At 35.4% G+C, this 25,801-nt stretch overlaps 1 protein-coding gene across 2 annotated transcripts in view; it reads left to right on the top strand.

The window, feature by feature from the left end:
- Positions 1-25,801, top strand: part of WDR70 (WD repeat domain 70) — a 305,434-nt gene that overhangs the window by 53,548 nt on the left and 226,085 nt on the right. For both annotated transcript variants that reach the window (XM_078066655.1, XM_078066656.1), the window contains 2 exons: positions 3,916-3,975; positions 7,102-7,235. In XM_078066655.1, the coding sequence (XP_077922781.1) occupies positions 3,916-3,975; positions 7,102-7,235 (194 nt within the window). The remainder of the gene's footprint in view (positions 1-3,915; positions 3,976-7,101; positions 7,236-25,801) is intronic.

A 25,801-nucleotide genomic window follows, 5' to 3' on the forward strand; every position in this document is an offset into this window, starting at 1 on the left:
TCCACACAATTCATAGCCACTTTGTGTCAGATCTTTATTACTGGGTAGACTTTTGATTAGGGCTTATAGTACCATACATATATAACTTTTTAAACTTATGGCAGCTTTATCCCAGAAAGGTTATTTCTGATTTGCAAGTCTTTTGAAAATACTTTAAGGGTATATGTCAGATGGAACTGCTCATGTTATTCCAGATATATTTGCTATCCTTGTTATGAGGGCAAACCAAAGAGCCTGGGAAATAATCCTTTGGTTGGCATTTAAGACCAAACCAAAACAAAAGCTGGTATCTTTCCTCCTTTTCCATTAAGACTAGCTTTTGTTATGAATTCTTATAATAAATGATTTCATTGAAGTCTTGTAGCTTGTGATGTCCCCTGGCGTGAAAATCATGAAAATATTTTACTGTTATAGCGAATTTAACACTTAAGCCATATCCCAAAAAGTCATTAGGAAAAGTTCTGGAAAAAGAACAATCACCATCAAGTGATATGCTACCAAAAGATGGATTGCTACTATTTTAGATGATTTAGTTGTGCCAGTTATGTGGTCTTTTTATGAGTTATGCCCTACATGAATTCCAGTAAAACTTTGATTTTAAATGTAAACAACATTTATTTAAACATTTAATTCACTCCTAATGTAAATACTAAATTGTTCTGTGTTCTTGTAAGTTTTAAGTGCCAGAAATTGTCTACATATAGGCACATTGTGCATTGAATTCAATGAAATAATTTTCATCCTTCCTCTTAGTGACAGTGTTTCTGTTTTGAGTGATGAAAAAGTAATTAGTTATGAAATGAGACACTGACTATAATAGAATCTTCTCTAAGTGAAACATTTGAACTGTTCTCCTGTTTTTTTTGTAAGAGTACTTAGCACTTATACATGAGTTTTTATTGCTTACAAATGTTGTCAACTGCAAAGAGAGCAGTGGCTTACATAATTTAATATAGGGGTAGTCCAGAATTCATTTATTCGACTTTTATTTTTTTTTTTATTTTTTATTTTTTATTTTTTTAAAGATTTTATTTATTTATTTATTAGAGAGCGAGCGAGAGAGAAACAGCATGAGAGGGGGGAGGGTCAGAGGGAGAAGCAGACTCCCCGCCGAGCTGGGAGCCCGATGCAGGACTCGATCCAGGGACTCCAGGATCATGACCTGAGCCGAAGGCAGTCGCTCAACCGACTGAGCCACCCAGGCGCCCTTTTATTCGACTTTTAAATTATTTTAGAATTTGTGTTGAAATATTGGTATCTCTGAAATCAAGGTATGTGCAGCCCTTTTCCAAAGCATAGTAAACCATACTGTAACGTCTTGTATTGAAGTAAATTGTAAACTCTCCAGCAGTTTTTTAGGTTACTGTGAGGTTAGGGTTCCTGTTCAGTGTCTTCTCATTTCCTAATCTTCTTCATTGCATTGTGGTGGTAGTAGACTACAGTAATCTCTGAGATGCAGACAGTCTAAAACAAAACTGCCTTTAATTCTTTATACTTGCAACTTTTTTTTTTTTTTTAAAGTAATCTCTACACCCAGAATGGGGCTGGAACTCATGACCCCAAGATTAAGAGTCACATGCTTTACCGACTGAGCCAGCCAGGCACCCCTGTACTTGCAACTTTAAATTTACTTTTGGTCTGGGGTATAATCATTTGGTTGTTAAAGTTTTCACTTTTTGAAAACCTCCGTTATCCTTTATTGTCACTTGCCAGGCTGATCTGATGGATAGCACCTGCTCTCCTTTATGGACATAAACATTAATGTTTGAAAGTAAATTAAAAAGTGCAATCTAATGTGATCTACAAGGTAGACATTGGGCCATTAATTAATTCCAAAACACTTTTGTGTTTGTCTGCCATACACCATCTGTTTTATGGATTGGGGATTCAGAGATAATAATAGATATACACAATCTTTGAGAAGTGTCCATCTTGCAATTTGGTTACGGAGTGGTGGGGAGGGAGACAGGTCAAAAATTACAATGGATTTTGATAAATTCTGTGATCGAGATAAGGAGAGATTATCTCTTATCTGAGACATGAGAATGCATGGAAGGGTCATTTAACCCAGAGTTTGAAATGTTGAGAAATGCTTCCAGGAAGAGGTCATATCTCAATTGAATCTTAAAGGATGAGTAGGAATTAGCCAGTTAAGGAGGAAGGGAAGCCTGGAAATAGACTAAGATGATATGATAGGCGACATAGGAGGTGAGCCTTAGAGTAAAGGGTGGCTGTCATTTATTGAGCACCTACTTTGTGCTGAATGCTGCATTATAAGGCTTAAACCACTTGCCTCATAGTAACCTAAAGGGCAGGTGCTATTATCCTCTGTATACAAATGAGGAAATAGAGTTGTAACTCTCCTGCAGTTATGACAGGGTTATTGAGTGGCAGGGCTAGATTGAAAAACCTAGTTTTTCTTGGGGCATCTGGCTGGCTCAGTTAGACCACACGACTCTTGATCCTGGGGTTGTGAGTTCAAGACCAACATTGGGTGTAGAGCTTACTTAAAAAATAAATAAAAGAAAATGTTAAAAAGAATGTTCAACCTTATAAAAAAAATACAAATAAAAACCCTAGCTTTTCTGGCTTCTTGTCGAGCCTGCTTCCTCCCAGGAAAGAACAGGTTCAAGAAGAAGGAAGTAGTTAAGTAGTTGCCATGCTGTTGAAAGGTCAGTTGTGCAGGTTAAGTTCTGAAAAGTGTCCAGGGGCATTTATAGTGACTTGTTTGTTTATTCAAGAGGTATTTACTGAGAGTCTCTTAAGTGCCAAGAACTGTGCTGGGCATTAGGAATAAAAGGACGTGCCAGAGTGGTAGAGGTAGAGGGGTGAAAGGAAGCAGAGACACTTGAGCGAAAACTTGTGTAAAGAAGCTTGATTGCAAAGGAAAAGATAATGATATAGCAGTAAATATAGCGGAAATTGTGTGTGTGTGTGTGTGTGTGTCTAATATGGGAAGTACTTTAATTGTTTATGTGCAGAGGAGAAAGAACCATAGCAGGGGAAGAGTTTATGATGAAATAAAACTAGTGATTGATTCATCAAGGATGTTAAAGAATGAGGGGAGACAGGGACCAAAGTCTGTTAGATTGCACATATCTAATTAAGTAGATACGGATGATCCTCACGTAAATTTGTAATGGCCCTAGAATTCTAGTGTGATTACCCAGCTCTTGGATAATGGAAACTTGACTAAACAATGAAACTTCATATTCAGATGATCACTGTGATTCCTTATGTCTGATATATGCATCCATCTTTTCTCTTCCTCGATTATCCTGGCCATACCTCCTGTCTATCATAGCATTTCTCATATTGCATTAGAGTGATTGATCTCCCCCTCCTCGACCACATGCTTCTTGGAAGGGGGAATGGTAGAGGCTATGTCTGATGCTACCCAGCATCTGGAATAATCTCACTTTAACAAATGCTTATTGAACCAATGAATCATTGAATGACTCAGTTCCTTATTTGTGTTATTTTGGAGCAGCAGTGTTTTGATTTTTAAACTTTCAAGAGTTAAAAGGTATATATCTACCCTGTGCAGATTTTATTTTATTTTGTGTAGTTAAGCACTTTAAGTTATGCCCAATTTTCAGTGAAAAGAGGACTTTAAATATTTGGATGCTGAGAGGGCTTACGGTTCCATACAACCTAAAGAGTTTCTTAGTCTTATCTTTTTTGAGATTTGAGGAACATTTATTATCAGCTCAACAACTGTAGTCTATCTAGAAGTGCAGAAATAAGATACTCTCAGAAATTTTATTTCCTGTTTTTTTTTTTAAGCGTTGTGTAAAAAGCTAGTGATGCAATTTTTAAAAATTATATTTCCTGTGAATGTGGCATGTAGTCCTGCCCCCCCCCCCGCCCCATATGTTGGATACTCATTGATGTCATGGAATTTTCTTTTTTCAGAATCCTGTCCAAAAGATCCCTGATTCGCATGAAATAACTCTAAAGCATGGCACTAAAACAGTAAGTTTAAAAAATTTGATTCTTTCCTCTCAGTAACAAGGCTCTCATGGAAAAGTAAACCAATGATACATTTGTATTAAGGCTAATTGCACAATCAACTGATAACACAGAAGCTATAGGCATTAAAGAAAAAGAAAGATTACGTTTCTATTCAATCAAAATAACCGTTGCGTTTCATTTAAAATAGCAACACTTATTGTTATTGTTGGCTTTAAAACCTTGTTCTTTGATAGAGGAACATTACAAGTGAAAAAAGAAATGAAACTAAAATACAGTTTTCCTTTTTATGGTGTGGGAAAATTTCTCATTACCCTTAGCTTTATTTCTATATCAAAAGGCCTGAGTTCATTTTTTAGACGAACATTGAGATAAGAAATGAATATAGTTACTGTATTGCTCTAAGATTATTATTGCTTAAACTTACAGATTCTATTTTTGTATTGCTATATTTATGTTAAAGATTAATAATGTAAAATTTTGAGTTATAACATGAAATCATTTTATTGTAAAGCCATTAAAAAAGTAGTAGTTGAATGAATGAAACCTCATGAATGAAAGAATAAAATTATCTTGCTTTCTCTTTTCAATGAAACTGCCTTTTTCTAGGTGTCTGATATGTAAAGCAGTAGAAAAATACATCCCATAATGAGGAAAACATCAATCAGTAGAAATCAACCCAGAAATGATGCAAATGATAGAATTAATAGAGAAAGATGACATTCTTCTTGCTGAATTTTTTGCTTTTGAAAATACCATTTTCATAAAAATATTTGTTAAGAGTATAGTAGGTTTATTGTTGTTTTAAATGAAGTGAACAATAAATATTTTAAAATGGCTTAGTTTAAAGTTTTACTGTGGTAAATACAGGTACATATAACTCACATAAACAAATGCTTTTTGGGGTCCTCAATAGATTTAAAGAGTATAAAGTGGCTTGAAACCCAAGTATCTGAGAACTGCTGTTTTAAGAAACCATTTCCATCTGATTTGTGATCTTATATCTACTTTTTATTAAATCAGAGTTCTGGTATTTTTCTGAAATTGTGACAGAATTTTACTAACTATTAGGAAAGGAACTGTAGACAGTTCATACTTAAACAGAAGCTTCCCTATCATTTAGTTCAGAGATTTTTTTTTTTTTTTAATATTTTATTTATTTGACAGAGAGAGACACAGCGAGAGCAGGAACACAAGCAGGGGGAGTGGGAGAGGGAGAAGCAGGCCTCCCGCTGAGCAGGGAGCCCGATGCGGGGCTCGATCCCAGGACCCTGGGATCATGACCTGAGCAGAAGGCAGCCGCTTAACTGACTGAGCCACCCAGGCGCTCCAGTTCAGATTTTTACGAGTGTTCATGAGTTTTACATGTTTTATTTAAATATTTCTATTTTTTTTAATTTAATTTTATCTTTTAAAGAATTATAATTAAAAACATAGTGCCCACTTGTTTTGCACATTAAAAAATCAATTAGAGCTTCCTTTTTTTTTTAAAAAAAGGTTTATTTAATTATTAGAGCACACATGAGTGGTGGGGGGAGGGGCAGAGGGAGAGGGAGAAACGGACTCCCGCTGAGTGGGGAGCCCTCCTGAGTGGGGAGTGCTCCGCAGGGCTTGATCCTAGGATCCCAAGATCATCCTGGGATAATCCTGAGATCATCTGGAGATTATGACCCCAGCTGAAGGCCGACCAATGATTCTCTGGAAGTTGGAAGCTGCTGGCTCCAAACAGCCCTTTCCTTTTCCCCAAGGAGGACTCAAGGAAGATGCCTACGGCTAGTCATCAGTTCTTCTACCCTGACTGTAGGCCTCTGCCCCGTTCTCCATGCTGGCAGTTGCAGCGAGGGAGTGGAGCTTACACCCTTGAGGGGAGGACAGGCACAGAATAGACAAACCACAAATGAATTTGCAGTTTCAAATTGTATTGGAATGGGATGAACACTGGTGCAGTTAGTCCTATCAGGAGGAAGACACCTCTTTAATTGTAACAGGAGGGTAGAAGGATAGAGTGGGCATGGACGTACTTTTGTTTGTAGTTGGTAGTAGCAGAAGTCACTTTCTAGACTTCAAAAGCTACTGTTTATTTTTATTATTTTTATTTTTCATTGTTTTAGGTTTTAGGACATATAATTGTTCAGGCATAAAAAATGACTTAGTTCTCATTTGAATGCTTTCTTTAACACATTTAGAGTAGTACCTATCTAATTTAAACATATAATAAGTCATTAATTATATTTATATATAATTCCCTTATGTTCTGAAATCAGTGTTTGCAGGTAGTGATTGAAATGAGTAAAATTATTTTGTAAATATCTGGTTTTAATTACAGTAATTCTATTACATTAATAACATTTCAAGTCTATTAGGAGAACTGATTTATAGTTGCTTCCTTTATATAAAACTTTGATCCTTTTAGTATTTCATATGTATGGTAATATCTGTTAATTATTTCTAATGTATTTTTTTTCCTCCTGAGAGGGCAGTAGATCCAGGGACTTCCTGCTTAAGAATAGTGAGTTACCAGTTGGGCATTCACATGTGCATTGGACCTAGGAAAATTCACAGGGAAGGCAGATATTTTATGGAAACAATATAAAAGTGGTATTATAATGTAGTTAGTCACTTATAAATTCAGCTTTAAAAATAACTGTTTAAGGTGATTATATTGAGTCATTTAGCCATATACACAAGAAAATAATTTCTACTTTGTCCTACTTCATTAAATAGATTTCTTAACATTCCCTTTGGCATTTTCTCATTTTGGTAATTTTAGATTCATGTGGTCTTCTGTTAGTGGTAGTTAAAATATCAAAAGGTTTTCTCAAAATTGTTTATTGAAAAAGCTGAATTATTTATGAGGTTTGGTAGGTAAGTTGGGACTAAGCTGGCAAATACATTAATTACATTAAAATATTTTTTCTTTATTTCAAAAGAAATAACAGTCATAATAACAAGGTCAAATAATAGAGAAGATGCTATCCAGTCACACTTTTTAGAAGTAATAACAGCTGGTGGGCTGTACTTCCAATGCCTATAATATAGGAGATCAGGTTAGAGAAAGGAAATGGAGGTTATTATAGACTGTAAGTAGTTTTCTCCAGTTAATTTTTTTTTTTTTTTTTTTTAAACCAGGTTTCTGCTTTGGGTCTGGATCCCTCAGGAGCCCGTTTGGTGACTGGAGGATATGACTATGATGTTAAGTTTTGGGATTTTGCTGGAATGGATGCTTCTTTTAAGGCATTTCGATCCCTTCAGCCCTGTGAATGGTATGTATTGCACAACTTAATACCTTCATATTTGAAGATAGAGCTGTTATCATTTGAATTCTGTCTATAATGCTTTGTACCAAAATACACTAAGTTTATATGACCATATGTTACCTTCATTATTTGAATGAAAGAAAAATGTACCTTAGATTTCTTTCCTTCACTTTCATTAACCTAAATTTTAAAGATGTTTTCAGTCTTTTGTTGTTTTGTAAAAAAATATTTGTATTTAGGGATTATTACCTTGCCTAGTTTATTTCAATACTCTAGTAAATACTGTGTAGTGTTATGTATATGTGTATGACATATGCTAAGCCAATAACCAGGTGCTAGCCAGTGCTGCACTGTGCAGGTGTGGTCAGCTAGCATTATATCAGAAAGGGCTTTACATGTTGCAACCACAGGCCACCCTCTTATTTCTGTTTTTGACCATATCTTTTTATCTTTATCTTTTAGATATCTTTTAGATATTAGATATCAAAAATAGATTTTTATTGGTGAAACTGATATCTTGTTAACTTGCATAATGTATGTTGGAAATGAGGTCTTACTGACTAACTAGATATTCAAGATATGTGAATTAGCTGAACTTTACTTAGACCCAATTTTCTACTCTTGCATGAGTAGGGCTTAAGAATCTAGTTTGCCTTTAACTTGAACTCTTGGGGATGATGGTTTTTGCTAGACCTAGTATCTACCTGTAAACTCTGGATTCTTTCAACTATATGGATAAAGTTCCTATTTCTGGGCTATTGAGTGTTTGCTTTCAGTGAACCTTTCATGAAAGTGGTGGTGGAGTAACTGAAAGGCTAGAGAGCTGGGATTTTTCTTAATCTTGTGGAGCAGGTCATATGAATTGTTTTTGCTTACTTGCTAATAAATGCTTAGATAATAAATGTCTGTATGTGGCTCAGAATTGGGTCTGAGACTTCAGATTTCTCTGGCAGCTACAGTTATCTAGCAAAATAACCTAAAATTTATATCTAAACATGGCTCTGGTCAGTTTTGTACACATCATACTGACTTGTAAATTTTGAAGTCCTAACTCTTAAACTATCTTTAGTAAAGATCTGAGAATTCCCTAAATGAACATAGCAGATCTCTGATCAATTGGAAAGGAAAAACAAATTTATAAACAGGGTATCTCCAATGATGGCTGTATTTAATAAAGCTCTTATTTAAAATAGTAACTTGGTATCTTGAGTTAGTATGATGACTTTTAAAAAATGTATTTAAAATACGAGGTAATATCTTTTATTCCCGTTTGATAGTCTCTTGATTAAGGATTGTGTTCCCCTACTACTTTTACAACTGTAAATCCACTTGTTCAGGATTATTCAGTACTCTATTAATGATCAGCTCCGAATAGAATCATGTCTCATGAGTCTCAAGCCAGTGCTCTATTACTAAACTGTGTCATTTGCTACACTGTTGTAATTGAAAATGCAGAAAAACCCAAGAATAAGCTTATTTTCTCTTCCATAATTAAATTGTTGCATCCTATATATAATAGTGAGCTATCAAAGGGTAGATGGGAATAAAGAGAATTCTTGACAATCTGTACAAGATTAATATAAATTCTAGTACTGCAAACAGTATGTGAATGTTACTATTTTAAATCATGAGAACTGTTTAACTTTGCTATCATTTGCCCCTAATGTCCAAGTAATGTGACTCTATTTTTTATGACAATACATATTTTTTTACTTAATGTGTATTTTATATCTATTTATGCATCCATCTGTAATTCATTTTTTACTGTGGAAAATTTCAAACATAGAGAAAAGTGAAGGGATTACTATAATAGCTGTTTATCCTTTACCTAGATTTAACAGTTACATTTTTCTGTATTTGCTTCATCTCATTTTTGTAATTTTTGAAGTATTTAAAAGTAAAGACATACATAACTTTCACTTTGAAATAATTCAGCATGAATCTTTCAAAAATATAGACATTTCCCTATATAAATATAGCTCCAATTACCCTAACAAAATAATTTAGAATTTCTTAATATTTCTAATAATCATTCCATATTTAAATTTCCCCAGTTTGCTCTCAGAATGTGTTTTAATGTTGGTTTGTCAGACATGGATCCAATCAAGTAATACATATCACATTTATTGTGTACCTCTCTTACATATCTTTTAATCTAGAAGAGGGTCTCCTTCCAAACCATTTTCTTTCCCATGACTTTATTAAACAGACAGGTCAGTTGTGTTTCACAAGGTTTTTCCTCCCTGAATTTTTTAATTGCTTCTTTATGGTATCATTTAACTTATTTCTTTGTCTCCAGTATTTCCTATAGAAGATTCAAAGCCTTGATGATCATCTCTAGTGTATCACATCACATGGCATGTATTTATTGTCTAGTTGTTGCTGACAATGCAACTTGTTGAGACTCACAATTAAGATTGATCCCTGGATTAAATTGGTGACATCTCATTCTTCCATTGTGAAGTTAATATTATATACTTGAGATAGGCAAGAACTTTGTGGGGAGATAGTTGGTGGCATGGAAATACCTAGATCTCATCATTACTTCACTTAATAGGTTTAGCATCCATTGATTATTCATACCTGAATCAGTTCTCTCATTGAGGGTTGTAAGTTGGTGCTTTTCTTGGTTTTCTAAATTCCATTATTTCATCTACATTTATTTGTTGACGTTCTTCTAATAGAACTTTTCCATATTAACTGATATTATTTGGCTACCCTAAAATACAGTTCTACTGTGAAGGCAGGATAAATACTTGGTTATTTCTTTAACTACCCATTTTTATTTCAGGGGTAGGTGGTGATAAATGAGTTGTTGCTGTTATTGGTGGTGGTGTTTTTTTCTTTTTCCTTTTTGAGTGGCAGGATTTATGACTTTAAAATTTTCATGTGTTCCAGTCAGTTGTAGTCATTATTCTTTTTGACGTTTAAATTGTCCCAGATTTGGCCAGGGGAGTCCCTGATTGCTATGTAGTTTTGACATGTACTCATTAGACTTTAAAAGCTTACTTATTTTCTGGCATAACATGATGTAAGCTTCCTGGTATATTCCTTTCCAGGTCCTAGAATCAGCATTTCCCCCATAGAGATCATTTTTTTTTTTTTTTTAAGTGGGAATGGTATTTAGAGACCAAATCTGAATGTTATACCTGCTCATTAATAGTGGGATATCATTCCTTCTTGACCTTTTCAGTGGAAAGAGGTAGAAAATACAGGTGTGTGTGTGTGTGTGTGTGTGTGTGTGTGTGTATTTAAGTGACAAGATCATATTGATATATCCATTTCAAATTTTAGTAAACTTTAACTTCAGAATATTTTTTAATTTACAGAAAAGCTGCAAAGATCATCCAGAGTTCAGGCATACCCCTAACTCAATTTCCTCTGTTGTTTATATCTTACATTACCACGGTACATTTATGGAAGTAAACCAACATTGGTACATTACTATGAATCAAACTCCAAACTGTTTTTGCATTTCACTGTTTTTTCCACTAATATGCCTTCGAAGATACACCTTACATTTAGTCTTCATGTCTGTTTAGTCTTCTCTGGTTGATTATGCCTTCTCAGTCTTTCCTTGTTTTTCCTGACCTTGACAGTCTTGAGGGGTCCTGGTCAGGTATTTTGTAGAATGTTTCTTGATTTGTTTTTTTATGATGTTTTTCCTGGCTAGCCTGGGACTCTGGGTCTTGGGGATGAATATCACAGAGGTGAAGTGTCCTTCTTATCACATAGTGGGGGTACATGCTATCATGTTTTTAAGGTTTCTCCACTGTAAAGTTACTTTTTCCTCCCCTTTCCATATGCTGTTCTTTGGAAGTAAGTCAATAAATGCTGCTTACATTTGGGAAAATGGAAAAATTAAGCTCCACCTCCTGGAGGGGGTAGTGTTTACATAAACTACTTAGAATTCTTCTTTAAGGAAGAATTGTCTCTTCTCCTATTTATTTATTTATTTATTTATTTAACCAGTTATTTCTACCAGTATTGACTACTTGATATTTGTTTTATATCTTGGGTTATAAGCCAATACAATGTTATTTATTATGTTGCTAAGATTATTTCAGCTGTAGTCATTAGGAGCTCTTGCAATTTGGCTCTTGTGATCCTTTCTTTGATATGCCTCCTTTTTTTTTTTGAGTACTTTTTACTTTTTGGTACTATTAGATGCTCCAGACTCATCTTGTATTGTCCCTGCCCCAGTCCTAGAATCAGTCATATTTGTTAGGACAATGGTATCTAAAAACAGGATCTAGGTTCTTGGTGTGCTTGTTGTTCCTTCTAGGCCTTCTCAGCTGACAGAGCTGGGAATTAAATGCATGTATACTCACCTATGTATGTGCTAGATCTATACAATTGTTTCTTTATCCATTTGCATCCATGTTAAGGTAAACAGGGGTTCATACCCATGTCTCTGACTCTAATCTAGAATACACTGGTTCACTCTAGCCTTCCTCCTCCTTGGAAACCTTCACTTTCTAACAGTGAGAACTCTGGCTCCCTCCAACCATTATTTCTGTGTTTGTTTAACCCAAGTATATGTGTGAAACAGTCACAGAATGGTTAAGCTGTATCCTTGCTCCATTTTTTAAAAGATTTTATTTATTTATTTGACAGAGAGAGAGAGAGAGAGAGCACAAGCCAGGGGAGCGGCAGGCAGAGGGAGAGGGAGAAGCAGACTCTCCGCTGAGCAGGGAACCTGATGCTGGGCTTGGTCCCAGGACCCCAGGATCATGACCTGAGCCAAAGGCAGACGCCTAACTGACTGAGCCACCCAGGCGCCCTCCATTTTTTTTTTTTTAAGGAAAAGTCTCTTTGAAGTTTTTAAATTAAAATTTCACACTGAGAAATTATTGATGAGATTATTGGTAAGATGATTGATTTAGGAACTAAATCCAAAGGTAAGCTCTCCACTCTGTCATCCACTCAGGTAGGACACACAGTGGGAGAGGCAGGGTGGCTGTGGAGAATCGGAATCCTACTAGGCAGAGCTTGAGCCTTTGACCCAAGCCAGCTCTTTAGTTCTGCCCAACCCCTGCACATCTAGCTGGAAGCTGCTGATACCAGGAGAGGCAGGGAGCTGCAAGGCCACTGAGGAACCAGCCACTAAGTTGGGGCGTGGGGAGCTTGTGATGGCAAGGAGGCCTCCACTCCTTAAACTGCTGGGTACTTCTGGGAGCCCCGGCTGTAGAACTCCTTGGAATGGATCCATGGTGGTCCTCTTCTCATTCCAGAAGGCGTGACCTTTGAGAGGAGGCAGCTAGCAGACACCTTGTGAGTGCAAGATCACGTCACTTGGCTTCCAAGTACTTGTCCTGGGACTGGGGGTGAAGGAAGGGGTGCTGGCCCAAAGGGAGGATTCTTTGGCTTGTCCCTGTTGACCCCAACACCTCAGTCAGCCAGCCCATTCTCACATACATTAGTTATATTTATATAGTCATATATATTATAATTATGTACTAAAAAGACAAAAAACCTGCCTGAAGAGAAACTCCTCAAGGACCCACGTGGCTCAGGAAATTTACTATCCCCTCACCCCTCACCTCCCCCAAATTCTTGTATAAAATCATCTAGTGCGATCTTCAGGAAACCCCCACTCGCCCCAGCTCCCCCCACCTTGGCCCTCCTGAGCCATCTGCTGAGCAGGGAGCCTGCTTCTCCCTCTGGCCTACAACTCCCCCTGCTTGTGCCCTCTCTCTCTCTCTCTCTCTGACAAATAAATTAAAAAATATAAATAAATAAATAAAAAAAGTAGCCTTCCTTTATTTTCATGTTGATCTGTTAATCCTTTAGATTAAATTGCTCACCCCTATGAGAATCTATAAACATCTGTTACTCAGCTAAATTTTTCCATACCTTTTGTCACTCATCTACATTGTTCCTGTATCACCTGTGAAGAAAACTTAAGGGAGTTTGTTGACTGTCTTGAAGGTATAAAAGCAGAGTGTGCTGTTTTTAGACCATCTATTCACCATGGTGAGTAAGTGGGTGTCAAAGAGGCATTCACACAAAGATCCCCATAGCCATTCAGGATAGGAGGCAGAAGTCCTAAGTTTAGGAGTGAGCATGAGATCAGGTGTTTTGAATTTTGGGCATCTCTGATGAATTTTTTAGTATTTTTGACCTTGCTCTCATTTCCCTGGGACACTAAAAATACTTTGAGGTCAAATGTTTTCTTGACCTACCAGCATAAAAATGAGATTTTTCAAAATGCTTTTCTTCTGTTGTTATTCAGCTTCTTTTTGATGCAGCTTCCATTTTGGTATTTTGAAGTATGTTTAATAATTTGTTTCGGACTTTTGCCCAGCCAGCATCCATATTAGATTTGTGAATCTCTAGTTTCTAAAGTCTTTCTTTGTCCCATTTAGTGAAAATCATCAGTACTGCATTTTCTCTAATCCGGTCTGCTAGTCACCTTTTGTTTTGTTTCTTCACAGATTCTCAAAAATTATATATGTATGTTCATGAGTTTGAATCCTTGGGCTCACAGATCCTTCGGATGTATCCTTTATGCAAAAAAATGTGGATGGAGTAAAATTTTTCATAAAATATTAAGAAGCTTTGGATCACTTAGGTAGCCCCAAGTTAAGAATTCCTTATCATCTGCCCATTTAAAAATGGCTACTCTCTATTCTCTTATTTTAAAAACATTTTAATTAATTAATATATTAAGTTATGTTCTCATACAGAAATTAAAACATTACAGTTAAACCTAAAGTTCTTCCTTGATCATCTCTTAAAAATCTCTTTGCTAGGTATTCTTACTGTTTTCATGATGGTGTATATATTCTTTAAGTTTTTTTTATGCCACCATCGACAAATATACATACCCATCAAAAGAGTGTATACTATATTTGTTTTCATAAATGATATCAGATGGTTGTTATTCCATAATTTGTTTTTGTTTTCCACTTCACAATTTGGAGATTTTTAATATCACTACATGTTCTATATTCTTTCCAAGTGTTGTATAGCATATTGTGTATAACTTACCGTAGTTCAGAACCATCTGAAGGGCTTGTTAAAATGTTAAATGCTGAAGGGAAAAAAAAAAATAGAGAGAGGAACAAATCAAGAAACAGACTCTTCACTATAGAGAACAAACTGATGGTAACAGAGGAGAGGTGGGTGGGGACATGGATTAAATAAGTGATAGAGATTAAGGATGAGCACAGAGTGATGCATGGAAGTGTTGAATCACTATATTGCATACCTGAAACTATTATAACACTCTATGTTAACTGGAATTAAAATACAAACTTAAAAAAATGTTAAATGCTGGACCTTACTTTTAGAATTTCTAATTCTTTAGAGTTGGTGTGGCCTGGGAATAACTGAAATTTGAGCCATGCTGTTGGGGCCTGGTATTATTTTTCTAAACTATGGTAACTGAAATTCATGCATCAGAACCATGCAAAGCAAGGATTGCCTGTATCTTTTTTTTTTTTAATTCCAGTGTAGTTAACCTACAATGTTACATTAGTCTGGTGTGTGTGTGCTTTATCCATTCATCTGTCAGTGGACACTTGGGCTGATTCTATAGTTTGGCTATTGTAAATAATGCTGCTGATTGCCTGTATTTTTAAAAAGCACTTATTATTGAACTATAGTTGACATAAAACGTTATATTAGTTTCAGGTGTACAACATAGTGATTTGACAATTCTTTACATTACTCAGTGCTCATCATGATAAGTGTAGTCACCATGTGTCATTGTACAATATTATTGCAATATTATTGACTACATTTCCAATACTGTACTTTTCATTTCCATAACTTAATTTATTTTATAACTGGATATCTTAATCTTCTTTGCCTGTTTCTCATACCGCCCCCCCCACCTCCTTTCTAGCAACCATGAGTTCTCTGTATAAGAGTCTGTTGGTTTTGTGTTTTAGGTTCCACATATCAGTGAAATCATACAGTATTTGTCTTTGACTTATTTCATTTAGTAGAATACCCTCTACATCCATTCACATTATTGCAAATAACATGATTTCATTTTTTTAAATGACTGAATAATATTCCATTGTGTGTGTGTGTGTGTATATGTGTATGTGTGTGTATAAAAGATATATATCTTTTTTTTAAGATTTATTTGAGAGAGAGGGAGAGAGAGCAGGGAGGGGCAGAAGGAAAGAATCTCAAGCAGACTCTCCGCTGAGCACAGAGCCCAACACAGGGGTCTATATCAAGACCCCCTCAAGATTTTTATCACATGATATGGTTTCAATAGTTTGTTAATCATTTGTCTTAAATGTTCAACCTTTTCATGTGGATGAATTCTATTTTTCATTAGGTGTTTCTTTAAAATTATTATTCTTACTTGATTTGTAAATGCTTAATTTCCATTTCATAATTGAAGACAAGGTTGTTTTTGATCATGCATTAGAGATCATCTTCCCAAAGCCAATTTGTGAATGGGCACATAGCAGAACTGCTCTACATACTTGAGTAACTTCTGACACTGCACATTACAGAGTTCTCAGATTGGGTTTTATGGGCATATTTTTAGGGGCTCATGAATTTCTTTCATTAGTTAGAAAGTTTTGTTTTTTCATTTTGATAATCTTTGGCCCATCCCTAATGCCCGTATTTGTTTACCTATATGTTTAAAGTCATTTGGGCTGAAGTGCTCTTTTCACGTACAGTTGCCAGGGCCTAGTGAGAAAGGAGCAGAGACACGCATCATACATAAATGTGTTGGCACCAAGTGAAGGTTTGTTTTGTCATGAAGTGATGTATGAATAAATTTTTCACAGTAGTTATAAAAGAGACAATTGGGGGGGGATTGAGTCATCACTGGAACACAGTAAAATAGGCATGTGCTATATAGCAGGCAGTAAGTATTCATTAACTGGCTGATGGGAAGGTAGGTGAGAGGACTTAGGTAGGTGGACGTAATTAATTTGTTACACAATAAAGAAGTTGTTTCATTCTGTATGATACTCTTTCAGCAAACATCTCAAAATTAATTTGAATTCTATTGGATCTTTTGTTTTAGTATTTACTTAAAAAATCACTTTATTGAGGTACCGTCTACATAACATAAAATTCATTCATTATAAGTGTGCAATTCAATAATTGTTAGTAAACTTACAGAATTGTGCAACCAGTACCACAGTCTGATTTCCATCACTCTAAAATCAAATCTCATTCCCATTGTGGTCACTCTTCATTTCCACCTCCAGCCTTAGGCAGCTGCTAATCTTTCTTTCTCAGTTTGCTTTTTCTGGACATTTCATATACATGAAATCATACAGAATGTGTCTCTTGTATCTGGCCTCTTATCATAATGTTTTTGAGGTTCATCTATATTGTAGGACACATCTGTACTTTGTTCCTTTTTATGATCAAATAGTATTGCATTTTGTATTTATGTATGAATGTATATATGGCATATTTTGTTTGTCCATTCACCAGTTGGTGGACACATTTGGGTTATTTTCACATTTTGGCTATTATGAATAATGCTGCTATGAACATTTGTGTACAAGTCTTGGGATGTTTCCATCTATCTTTCTTAGATTGATACTACCTAGATTGGGAATTGCTAGGTCATATGGTAAATTTATGTTTAATATATTAGTAACCTGACAAACTGTTTTCCAGAGTGACCGCACCATTTTATATTTGTACTGGCAGTATATAAGGGTTACAGTGTCTTTACATTTTCACCATCATATGGTACTATCTTTTCCATGATAGTCATTTCTGTGGGTGTGGAGTGGTTAATGTTTACTTTTAAATTCATAGTTTTATAAGAGTTGTAAGGATAAGGACCCTTGTCACCTGTTTATATGCAGTTAAGTAATATAATAATAATAATTTGTCATCACAAAATGATCTCTAAGCTGTTCTCCCATCAAAAGGCAGATGTTACTACTCACATTTGAAAAATACTGACCTAAGGCATTGAGAAAAGGATCAATTGTGGAACAATCCTCAAAATATGTAGAGTTAAAAAAGCACAGTATAGAAGAGTATATAGTTGTTTTTTTTTAGAGAATAGTATATAGCTTTTTTTTTTAAAGCTTGGAGAAAACAATATGTACTATTTGCTTATATATGCATAAAATGTTTCTGGAAAGGTAGAGAAGAAACCAATAACACTAGTTGTTTATAGGGAAAAGAACTGGTTATCTGGGAGACCAAGATGGGAAGAAAACATGTTGTTCCTTGTCCCTTTTATATCTTTTGAGTTTTAACTATGTGTATATTCTACTTATTTAATGCAGGAATAAATGTTTTCTTTTGTTAAAGAACAAAGAAGATATGATCTGTTTGCATAATAGTTTATTGAGTCTGGCTGAGTTCTTCATATCAGTTAATTCTCATAACTGCCATGTGTCATAGATACATTTATTATCCCTGTCTTATGGATGTGGAAATGGAGGCTTAGAGAGATTAATTAATTAGCCTAAGGTCACACAAAGTGATAGACCAGGGATTTGAATGCAGGCATTCTAACTGTAGAGCATGTACCATTAATCATTATGTTATACAAAAGCACAGAGGGATTGAAACCATTTAGAATAAGTGCTATTAGAAACAGTCGAGGGTGTGTGTTTGCTTAATTCCTTTATTTGTAAGCCTTACATATCTCAATACTTTATTCACTGCCCATGCCGTGTAACTGAATTAATAATGTTTTGGCTTTTAGGGAAAGTTGTTGTTACTTTACAGCTGATATTTGTGCATCATAATAGTTTATTCATTTCACATAATTGCATGATAAGATTAGTGATTTGTTTAGGCATTTGTGCTTTCTCTCTGTGTGTTATCAGTTAGTTCTGAAAAAGAAAGTGAAGGTGGACAGAGAGTCCCCTTGCAAACTGAGACCCATGACTTGTATGAGTTGATGTGTATGGAAGCAGAGTTACATATATTTCAGTAATCATGTCGTTGTGTCTCTTTTCACTTGATCTAGTTCATTAATTCAGGTTAATGACAACATATATTTGAACTTTTTATATTTATTAGTAAATTGGTAAACTTGCTTTATAACTTACCTTATTAATATGTTAATATGTTATATATTAACTACTAGATTTTGCAAATTTTGCCATGTATGACTTTTCCCCCCGTAGATATTACCGATCAGTGGCATCATTAATTAGGCTGTATGCAAGGTAGAATACCACATCCATCTAGCCTCCTTCAGCCTTGCATATAACAAGCTTTTATTTGTTTGTAACTAATCTTGAATATCACCAGTAAGAAGGAAAAAGTTGGAAAGTAAGATGCCTTCAGTTGTAATATTAGGTTGCTAAAATCACAAGTTATTCTCATGTATGTTGGGATAGTCCGAGGCATTGATAAAACTTCTTGTGGTTTACTAACTGGAGAGGAGGTTGTTTACTTGGTCTATATGAAGGTCAAATGAGACCATGTGCATCAACAGAAAGCTTTAATAGGAGGTGAAATGGTATGTGGGAAAAAGCACAGTTAATATTCTTTGATAAACAGTATGTATCAATATATTTTCCCTTTCTCTTTGATATTTGCTTTGTAAAATTATATAAGCTTAAGCATTTTTTTAAACTTAATTTCCTGGGTTTCTGCTGCCTTCTGTAACTGTTGTCAAGTTACATAATTTGTGAATTTTATCTTGCTAACTAAACATCAGCGAACTCTTGTACTGTGTCTCAGCTTAAATGTCAGCTCCTCAGAGCCCTTTCCTAAGCATCCCATCACAAAGTAGCTTCTCTCCATTGCCATTACTCTGTTCATTGCTCTGATTTATTTCCTTTATAGTATTTACCACCATCAGACACAATCTGTTTTTCACATTTGTTTACTTGTGTTCCAGTACCTGGAATACTGCCAGGCAGATAGTGGGAATTTATTCTTTGTTAAATATGTTGTAAATAATAGAATATTCTCATATTTTTCTTAAAAAGGTTCTTGTTGTAGGGGCGCCTGGGTGGCACAGAAGGTTAAGTGTCCGACTCTTGGTTTCCACTCAGATTGTGATCTCAGGGTTGTGAGATTGAGCTCCGAGTCAGGCAGGTTCTGCACTCAGCATGGAGTCGGCTTGAGGTTTTCTCTCCCTCTCCCTCTGCCCCTCCTGCTTGTGCTCTCTCTCTCAAATAAGTAAATCTTTTTTAAAAAGTTTCTTGTTGTATAGAGTAGAAGACCATTTTTCACCAAGTGTACCTGTCTTTTCAAAAAGAAAGGAAGCATACAGATTTCTTTTCCTGGAAGACCTAAACTCTTTGACTTAAACCCTATCAGTTAAGGGCAAATAGGAACAGGCAGCTTTTGAAATCTATGGCTCTGCACTGTTGGTGATGCTGAGTCTTCAGGCTGATCTGTTTAGTTCTTTTAAAAAACAAAAAACAGGGCATGTATTCTTAAGATAACTGGTTAATGAGTTTTATTGCATCTTATGATTTCTATTCATTTTGTATTAAAATTGATTGCCCCTGAGGTATGATTTCTACTTTTGGAAATGTCGTTTGCATTTCTTAGTATATATTTGTTATTTCATTCATTTGGTTAAACAAAGAAAAATAATACTTTCCTCTAGTATTTTCCCTTCCTAGGTTAACCCTAGATTCAGAAATTTAAAAATGTCTTTTACTAGAAATTAGAATGGATGAACCAATGCTGTAGCCATTGGGCATTATACACCATCTTCTCTGCTAATTCAGCTGAGCTTATGTCATAACTGTCAGTTATAGTGGGATGGGGGAAACTTCATTACTTTCCTAGGCTTCCATTGGAGTATTCCCCCCCCCCGTTCTTTTCCATAGCAGACCGATTTATGTAAGATTCAATTTTACAATTAAATATTACCATAGAGTCAATGTGTGTGATGGGTAAGAGTGTGGATTCTGAGTCATGTAAGTCTGAATTCGAATTGTCTTGGCCTGTTCATTTGCTGTGTGAATAGGCAAGTTATTTTATCACTTCAACTGTTGGTTTCCTAGCCTGTAAAATAGATTTAACAATACCCATTTCTTTGGGTTGTGATAATGATTATATGAAATAATGTATGCAGCACAGTGCGTGGCACTTGGTCAAGCAGCACTCAGTGATATTAGTTCTTATTATCTTAGTCATTTAATGTGAGAGTACAGAGTCTCACAGGTTGATATCTCTCATACCTTTCAAGTATTATTTCCCATTACTAAGTTTTTGTTAGTAACATAAAATTGGATTGTACTTCTACCTTTGGACAGTTGTTTAGGCTGTTCTCTCTGATGATCTCCTTTAAGAGTACTGTCTATCCAGTTTTGTTTCTCTGTTACCTCTTCTCCATTTACCTTTTCTTTTTTCTGACTCTGTTCTTTCTCTCTTTCTCTCTCTCTCTCCCTTTTCCCCCCCTCCAATCTGTGAAAATCCCTTAAACTAAACTACTTCACTAATTTCTTACTATAATTCAGTTCCTCATTGGTTTTAATGAACTTTTATTTTTTTATTTTTTAGAAGAGTCATATTTATTTCATTTGACTTATATCTTACCTATATATATATTTGTATTTTTTTTTAAATTTAAATTCAGTTAACATATAATCTATTATTTGTTTCAGGGGTACAGGTCTTTAATTCATTAGTCTTATATAATACCCGGTGCTCATTACAACACATACCCTCCCCAGCGTCCATCACCCAGTTATCCCATCCCCCTACCCCCCTCCCCGCCAGCAACCCTGAGTTTGTTTCCTAAGATTAAGAGTCTCTTATACGGTTTGTCTCCCTCTCTGGTTTTGTCTTGTTTCATTTTTTTCCTATCTTCCCCTATGATCCTCTGCCTTGTTTCTTAAATTCCACGTATCAGTGAGATCATATGATAATTGTCTTTCTGTGATTGACTTATTTCGCTTAGCATAATACCCTCTAGTTCCATCCACATCGTTGCAAATGGCAAGATTTCATTTTTTGATGGCTGCGTAATATTCCATTCCATTCCACCACATCAACCCAATGAACATTGGGGTGCAGGTGCCCCTTTGATGACTACATTTGTATCTTTGGGGTAAATACCCAGTAGTGCAATTGCTGGGTCGTAGGGTAGCTCTATTTTCAACTTTTTGAGGAACCTCCATACTGTTTTCCATAGTGGCTGTACCTTAATGAACTTTTAAAAGTCATATTTACTCAGGCATAATTTATATACAGTAAAATATATTCCTTTCAAGTGTGCAGTTCCAGGAGTTCTGAGAAATGCATACAGTCATATTACCAGCACCACAGTCAAGATAAAGAACATTTCATTATCCCCTAAAGTTCCCTCCAGTCACTTTGTGCTCAGTCCCTTCTCCTGACACCCAGGCAACCATTGATCTGATTTTGTTGTTGCCTCTCTCAGTAGGTTTTCTCCTTTTCATTGCTGTGTAGTATTCCTCATATGAATACACTATAGATTGTTTCTCTGTTCACCAGTTAGACATTTGGGTTGCTTCCAGTTTTTAGATATTTGAGTGAAACTGCTGTAAATATTTCTGTACAGGTCTTTTTGTAGATAAATGTTTTAATTTCCTTGGGCAAATAGAGTAAATTTGGAGTGAATTGTTGGCTCGTATGCTATGTGTATGTTAACTTTATGAGAAATTGCCAAACTTTTCAAAAGTGCCTATACCATTTTGCTTTCTAAGCAGCATTGTATGAATTTTAGTTAATTTACATCCTTAGGTACACTTGGTGGTATCAGTATTTAAAATTTAGCCATTGTTTTGGGTATGTAGTGATACGTAAATGGTTTTAATTTGAATTTCCATAATTAGTGTGATGTTGAGCATCTTTTTATGTCTTTCATTATGTATGTCTTCTTTAGGGAGCTGTCCAAATCTTTTGTCCATTTGAAAAATTGAGTTGTTCTTCTCAGGTTGGTTGATAAAGTTCTTTATAAGATTTGTGTATCTTAAATATTTCCTCTAAGTCTGCAGCTTTTCCTTTTCCTAAGTGTCTTTTGAAAAGCAGCCTTAATGTATTTTTGCATATTGTTTTCTGTCCTTGCCTGTTTTTTGCTCAAAGCCGTATTTTCTTGAATGTTTTTAGATAGAAATATTTTTTAATGTTTATTAAATAAAAAGCACTTTCCAAAAAATTCCCTTTTTGTTTATTTTTTAAACTTTAGAAAAGTATTTATTTGAGAGAGAGAGGGAGAGTAGAGAGGGAGAGTGAGAGGGAAAAGCAGACTCCCTGCTGAGCAGAGAGCCCGATGTGGGACTTGATCCCGGGACCCTGAGATCATGACCTGAGCTTAAGGCAGACCCTTAATCGACTGAGCCACCTAGGTGCCCCCTTTTTGTAATATATAACTTACATATTTACATTTTTCAATTACTAGAGAAAGTTTAGGAGGTTATATCTTGCAAATGGAAATGTACTCTGTGGGGGAAAATAAGAACTTTCACTTTATACTTTTACATGGCATGGCAAAACAGTATAATTGCTCTTATAATTAAAAGGATATTTTATACTTAGGAAAACAAAAGACATCGTAAAGAAAATTAAAAGACAAATTATCAAATCAAAAATAAGTTGGAATACATATTGAAAGTAATGGGCTGCTATCCATAATACATAGTTTCTGCAAATCAATAAGGAAAGGGATATTTGAAAATTAAAACTGGTCAAAGGAAATGAATTAACAGATAACAGCAGAAGAAATATAACTGGCCAATAAACGTGAAAATGGATACTCAACTTTATTAACAGTAAAGGAAGGAAAAATTAGGATGCCAATGAGGTACTACTTGTCACTTAGACTGACAAAGGAGAAAGAGATCCATGCTATCCAATGTTGGGAGAAGGCAAAGATGGGATAACATTTACTAAACCTTTTTTCCACAGAACAGTTTGGTAATATCTATCAAGATGTAAAGTGTGAATTCTGATGCAAGATTTGGAGAAAAAAGTACTTTCATGTATTGTACCTATACTCCGTAGGTACCGTGCTCCTTACTTCTCCTGCCTCTACAGTTTCTTTTACAATCCCTCCCTTAGGGTTCATCTCAGGCTTAAAACTCACTTAGAATTCTGCATCAGTCTCTTTACTGTTTTGCCCACTATTCATGCTAAATCCCTGTGATGCCTTCCTGATACATTTTGATTAAAACCCAAATGCCATGGTTTATAATGTTCCTTGTGATCTGGCCATTGCTTATTTCTTCCCTTGCTCTAGCAGGATGGCTGAGAGATTTTTACACAGTATATACTTTGTTTTCTGCTTAGAATGCTCTTCCCTACTCCCTGGTACCTGCTCCCCCTTTACAAACAGGTAGCTCCTTATGCTTAGGTCTTCACCTAAACATTGCTTTTCCAGAGAGGCTTTCTAATAAAGTAGGTCCCTCTCATATGTGTTCCCTCAGCACCTTTTATTCATTGTGAAATCCTGAGCCCCTGTTGTTCTGCTACTAGAATTAAGACTTGAGTTATTTTTAGCATCAACATTATCATAAAGGAAACTGTTGGGAATACTCAGAACAAAGCCTTAGCTCTTTCAAGTCATTCTCATTGGTTGGCTGTTTTTGATCATATTTCTCTAATCCTCAGAAGACATGAAAACATACTGTTTAGGTATTTTCATTCCTTGCCTTTTGGATTGACTATCCTATTTTAACATGGAACTTTACTGCAAAATCATATAATGTCATGAAGCTATTAATCTATACTTGATTGATAGAGTAATTTTATCACATTTCTAAATAAGAATATGCATTTTAATGGAAGGGAAGAGTTATAGATTAGCTTTAGTAAAATTATGTATATATAGTCCTGAAAAGAATTTTCTCTGGCTTTAATTTTGTTTGACAGATACAGTATTTTGTCAAGTTACTACTAGCTTACTAACCTTTGGTATGTTTAAGCTGGTAAGTGACATATTCTTAATATTTTGCACTGGAAATCTATTCTTAAATTTAAAGCTAAAATACTGAAGTAGCTGAAGATTTATTTTGGCATGGAATAAATTACTATTTTCTGATATTCTCATACAGAAAACTTTGATGGCTCTGCTTCAGGTCTCTTGCTTTCTTGCCCTGTTCCCAGCCCTGGATAATATATATTGCATACCTGGAAAATGGCATGCAAATCTGAAACTATATTTTCTGTAATTATTATCATCCTTTTTTTCTAAAAATGTAGTAGTCACATTTGACATAGGACTTGAGTTTTTTGAGTTGGTGCAGAAAATAAAAAATGTAAGGATGTTTCTCATGAGTATTTTGGTTAATAGGTAATTAAAAAATATGATAAACTTATACTAACTTGACTTGTAATAAATTTGAAATACTCAGCGTATTCAATTCGAGTATATTCATTATAGTTGGCTGCCAAGATTTTATACCTGTCAAATCTTAAAGAGACCTCAGAAATAAAGAAGTAACAATAATAGCAACTACTCATTTCATGTACTGTATTAGGTGTCTTTATGTATATTATTTTTACTCCTCATCCCGATCCTGTAAGTGTTATTTCTCCAGGTTCTTTCAGTGCAAGAAACCAGGACTCAGCAAAGTTATAGTTAGTACCTGAACTCTGTCTCAGGAGCACCTCTGCATGGTGCTGCCCACTAGTTGCATCAATTAATTTTCCAAAAGATGGGGGAGGCTGAACCGAGTGAAGCTGAAGGGCCTGTTCACCCTCACACAGCCACTTAACAGCAGAGTGAGGACTTGGATCCCTGGCCTCCTGACTCACATTCCAGTGCACTTTTCACTACATCAGGACACGTTGGCTCCTGAGCCCCAAGTGACAGCCCCAAACAGCTGTGTTGATCTGTCTTGCATGTCCCAGCTTGTTTTGCTAGCTGAGCAAAAACTACTTAAAAGGATCCTCAATCTTCACCTTCCCATTCCCCTTCACTTACACTCATATACTCCCACTTGCCCCATGAATAACTTCACAGAAAGAATTGTGCAATGTCACTAAGCCTTCCTCTGGTGTCAGAGTTACTCCCTGAGAGAACATTCACTTCCTCATGACTCCAGTTTACTGTCAGATTGGCTTTCCCTCTTTTCTCTTTGATCGGAATCTTAGTTGTTTAGGCAGGAATTTGAGGAGCAGATGTTATATCCCTTGAAGAAGCCCTTTAATTCTCCTTAGTACTGTGTCTAATGACTCCTTAATCCTGTCCTTTTAACTCTGTGGCTAGCAGAATTAAGAGCGAAGTAGGACAGGAATGATGAGCTTGATGCTTAACTTTTCATTTTAATGTTGACAAAGAGAGCACATGAAAAACAGTGATAGAGGGAAAACATCAACTTTGCCTGTAATAGCTAAAGTAAGGTGAATATTAGTGTGGGATTGTTGAGATTTTGTATTTCCCTCCAAATGTAAATAGAGCAATTTCATAGAGCACATAACCAGAGAAATGGAGCCACTGACTGTTTTTACTACCTTTTCTTCTTAAATTTTGCTATTCTTTAGATAATTATTTCCAAAGAGAAATAAAAATGATTGACCAGAGAAAACAAAGTGATCTCCTACAGTACTAGATCTTTTTTTTTTTTTTTAAAGATTTTATTTATTTATTTTGACAGAGAGAGACACAGCAAGAGAGGGAACACAAGCAGGGGGAGTGGGAGAGGGAGAAGCAGGCTTCCCACTGAGCAGGGAAC

Source organism: Halichoerus grypus, chromosome 2 (assembly GCF_964656455.1).
Source record: "Halichoerus grypus chromosome 2, mHalGry1.hap1.1, whole genome shotgun sequence".
Taxonomy (NCBI): Eukaryota; Metazoa; Chordata; class Mammalia; order Carnivora; family Phocidae; genus Halichoerus; species Halichoerus grypus.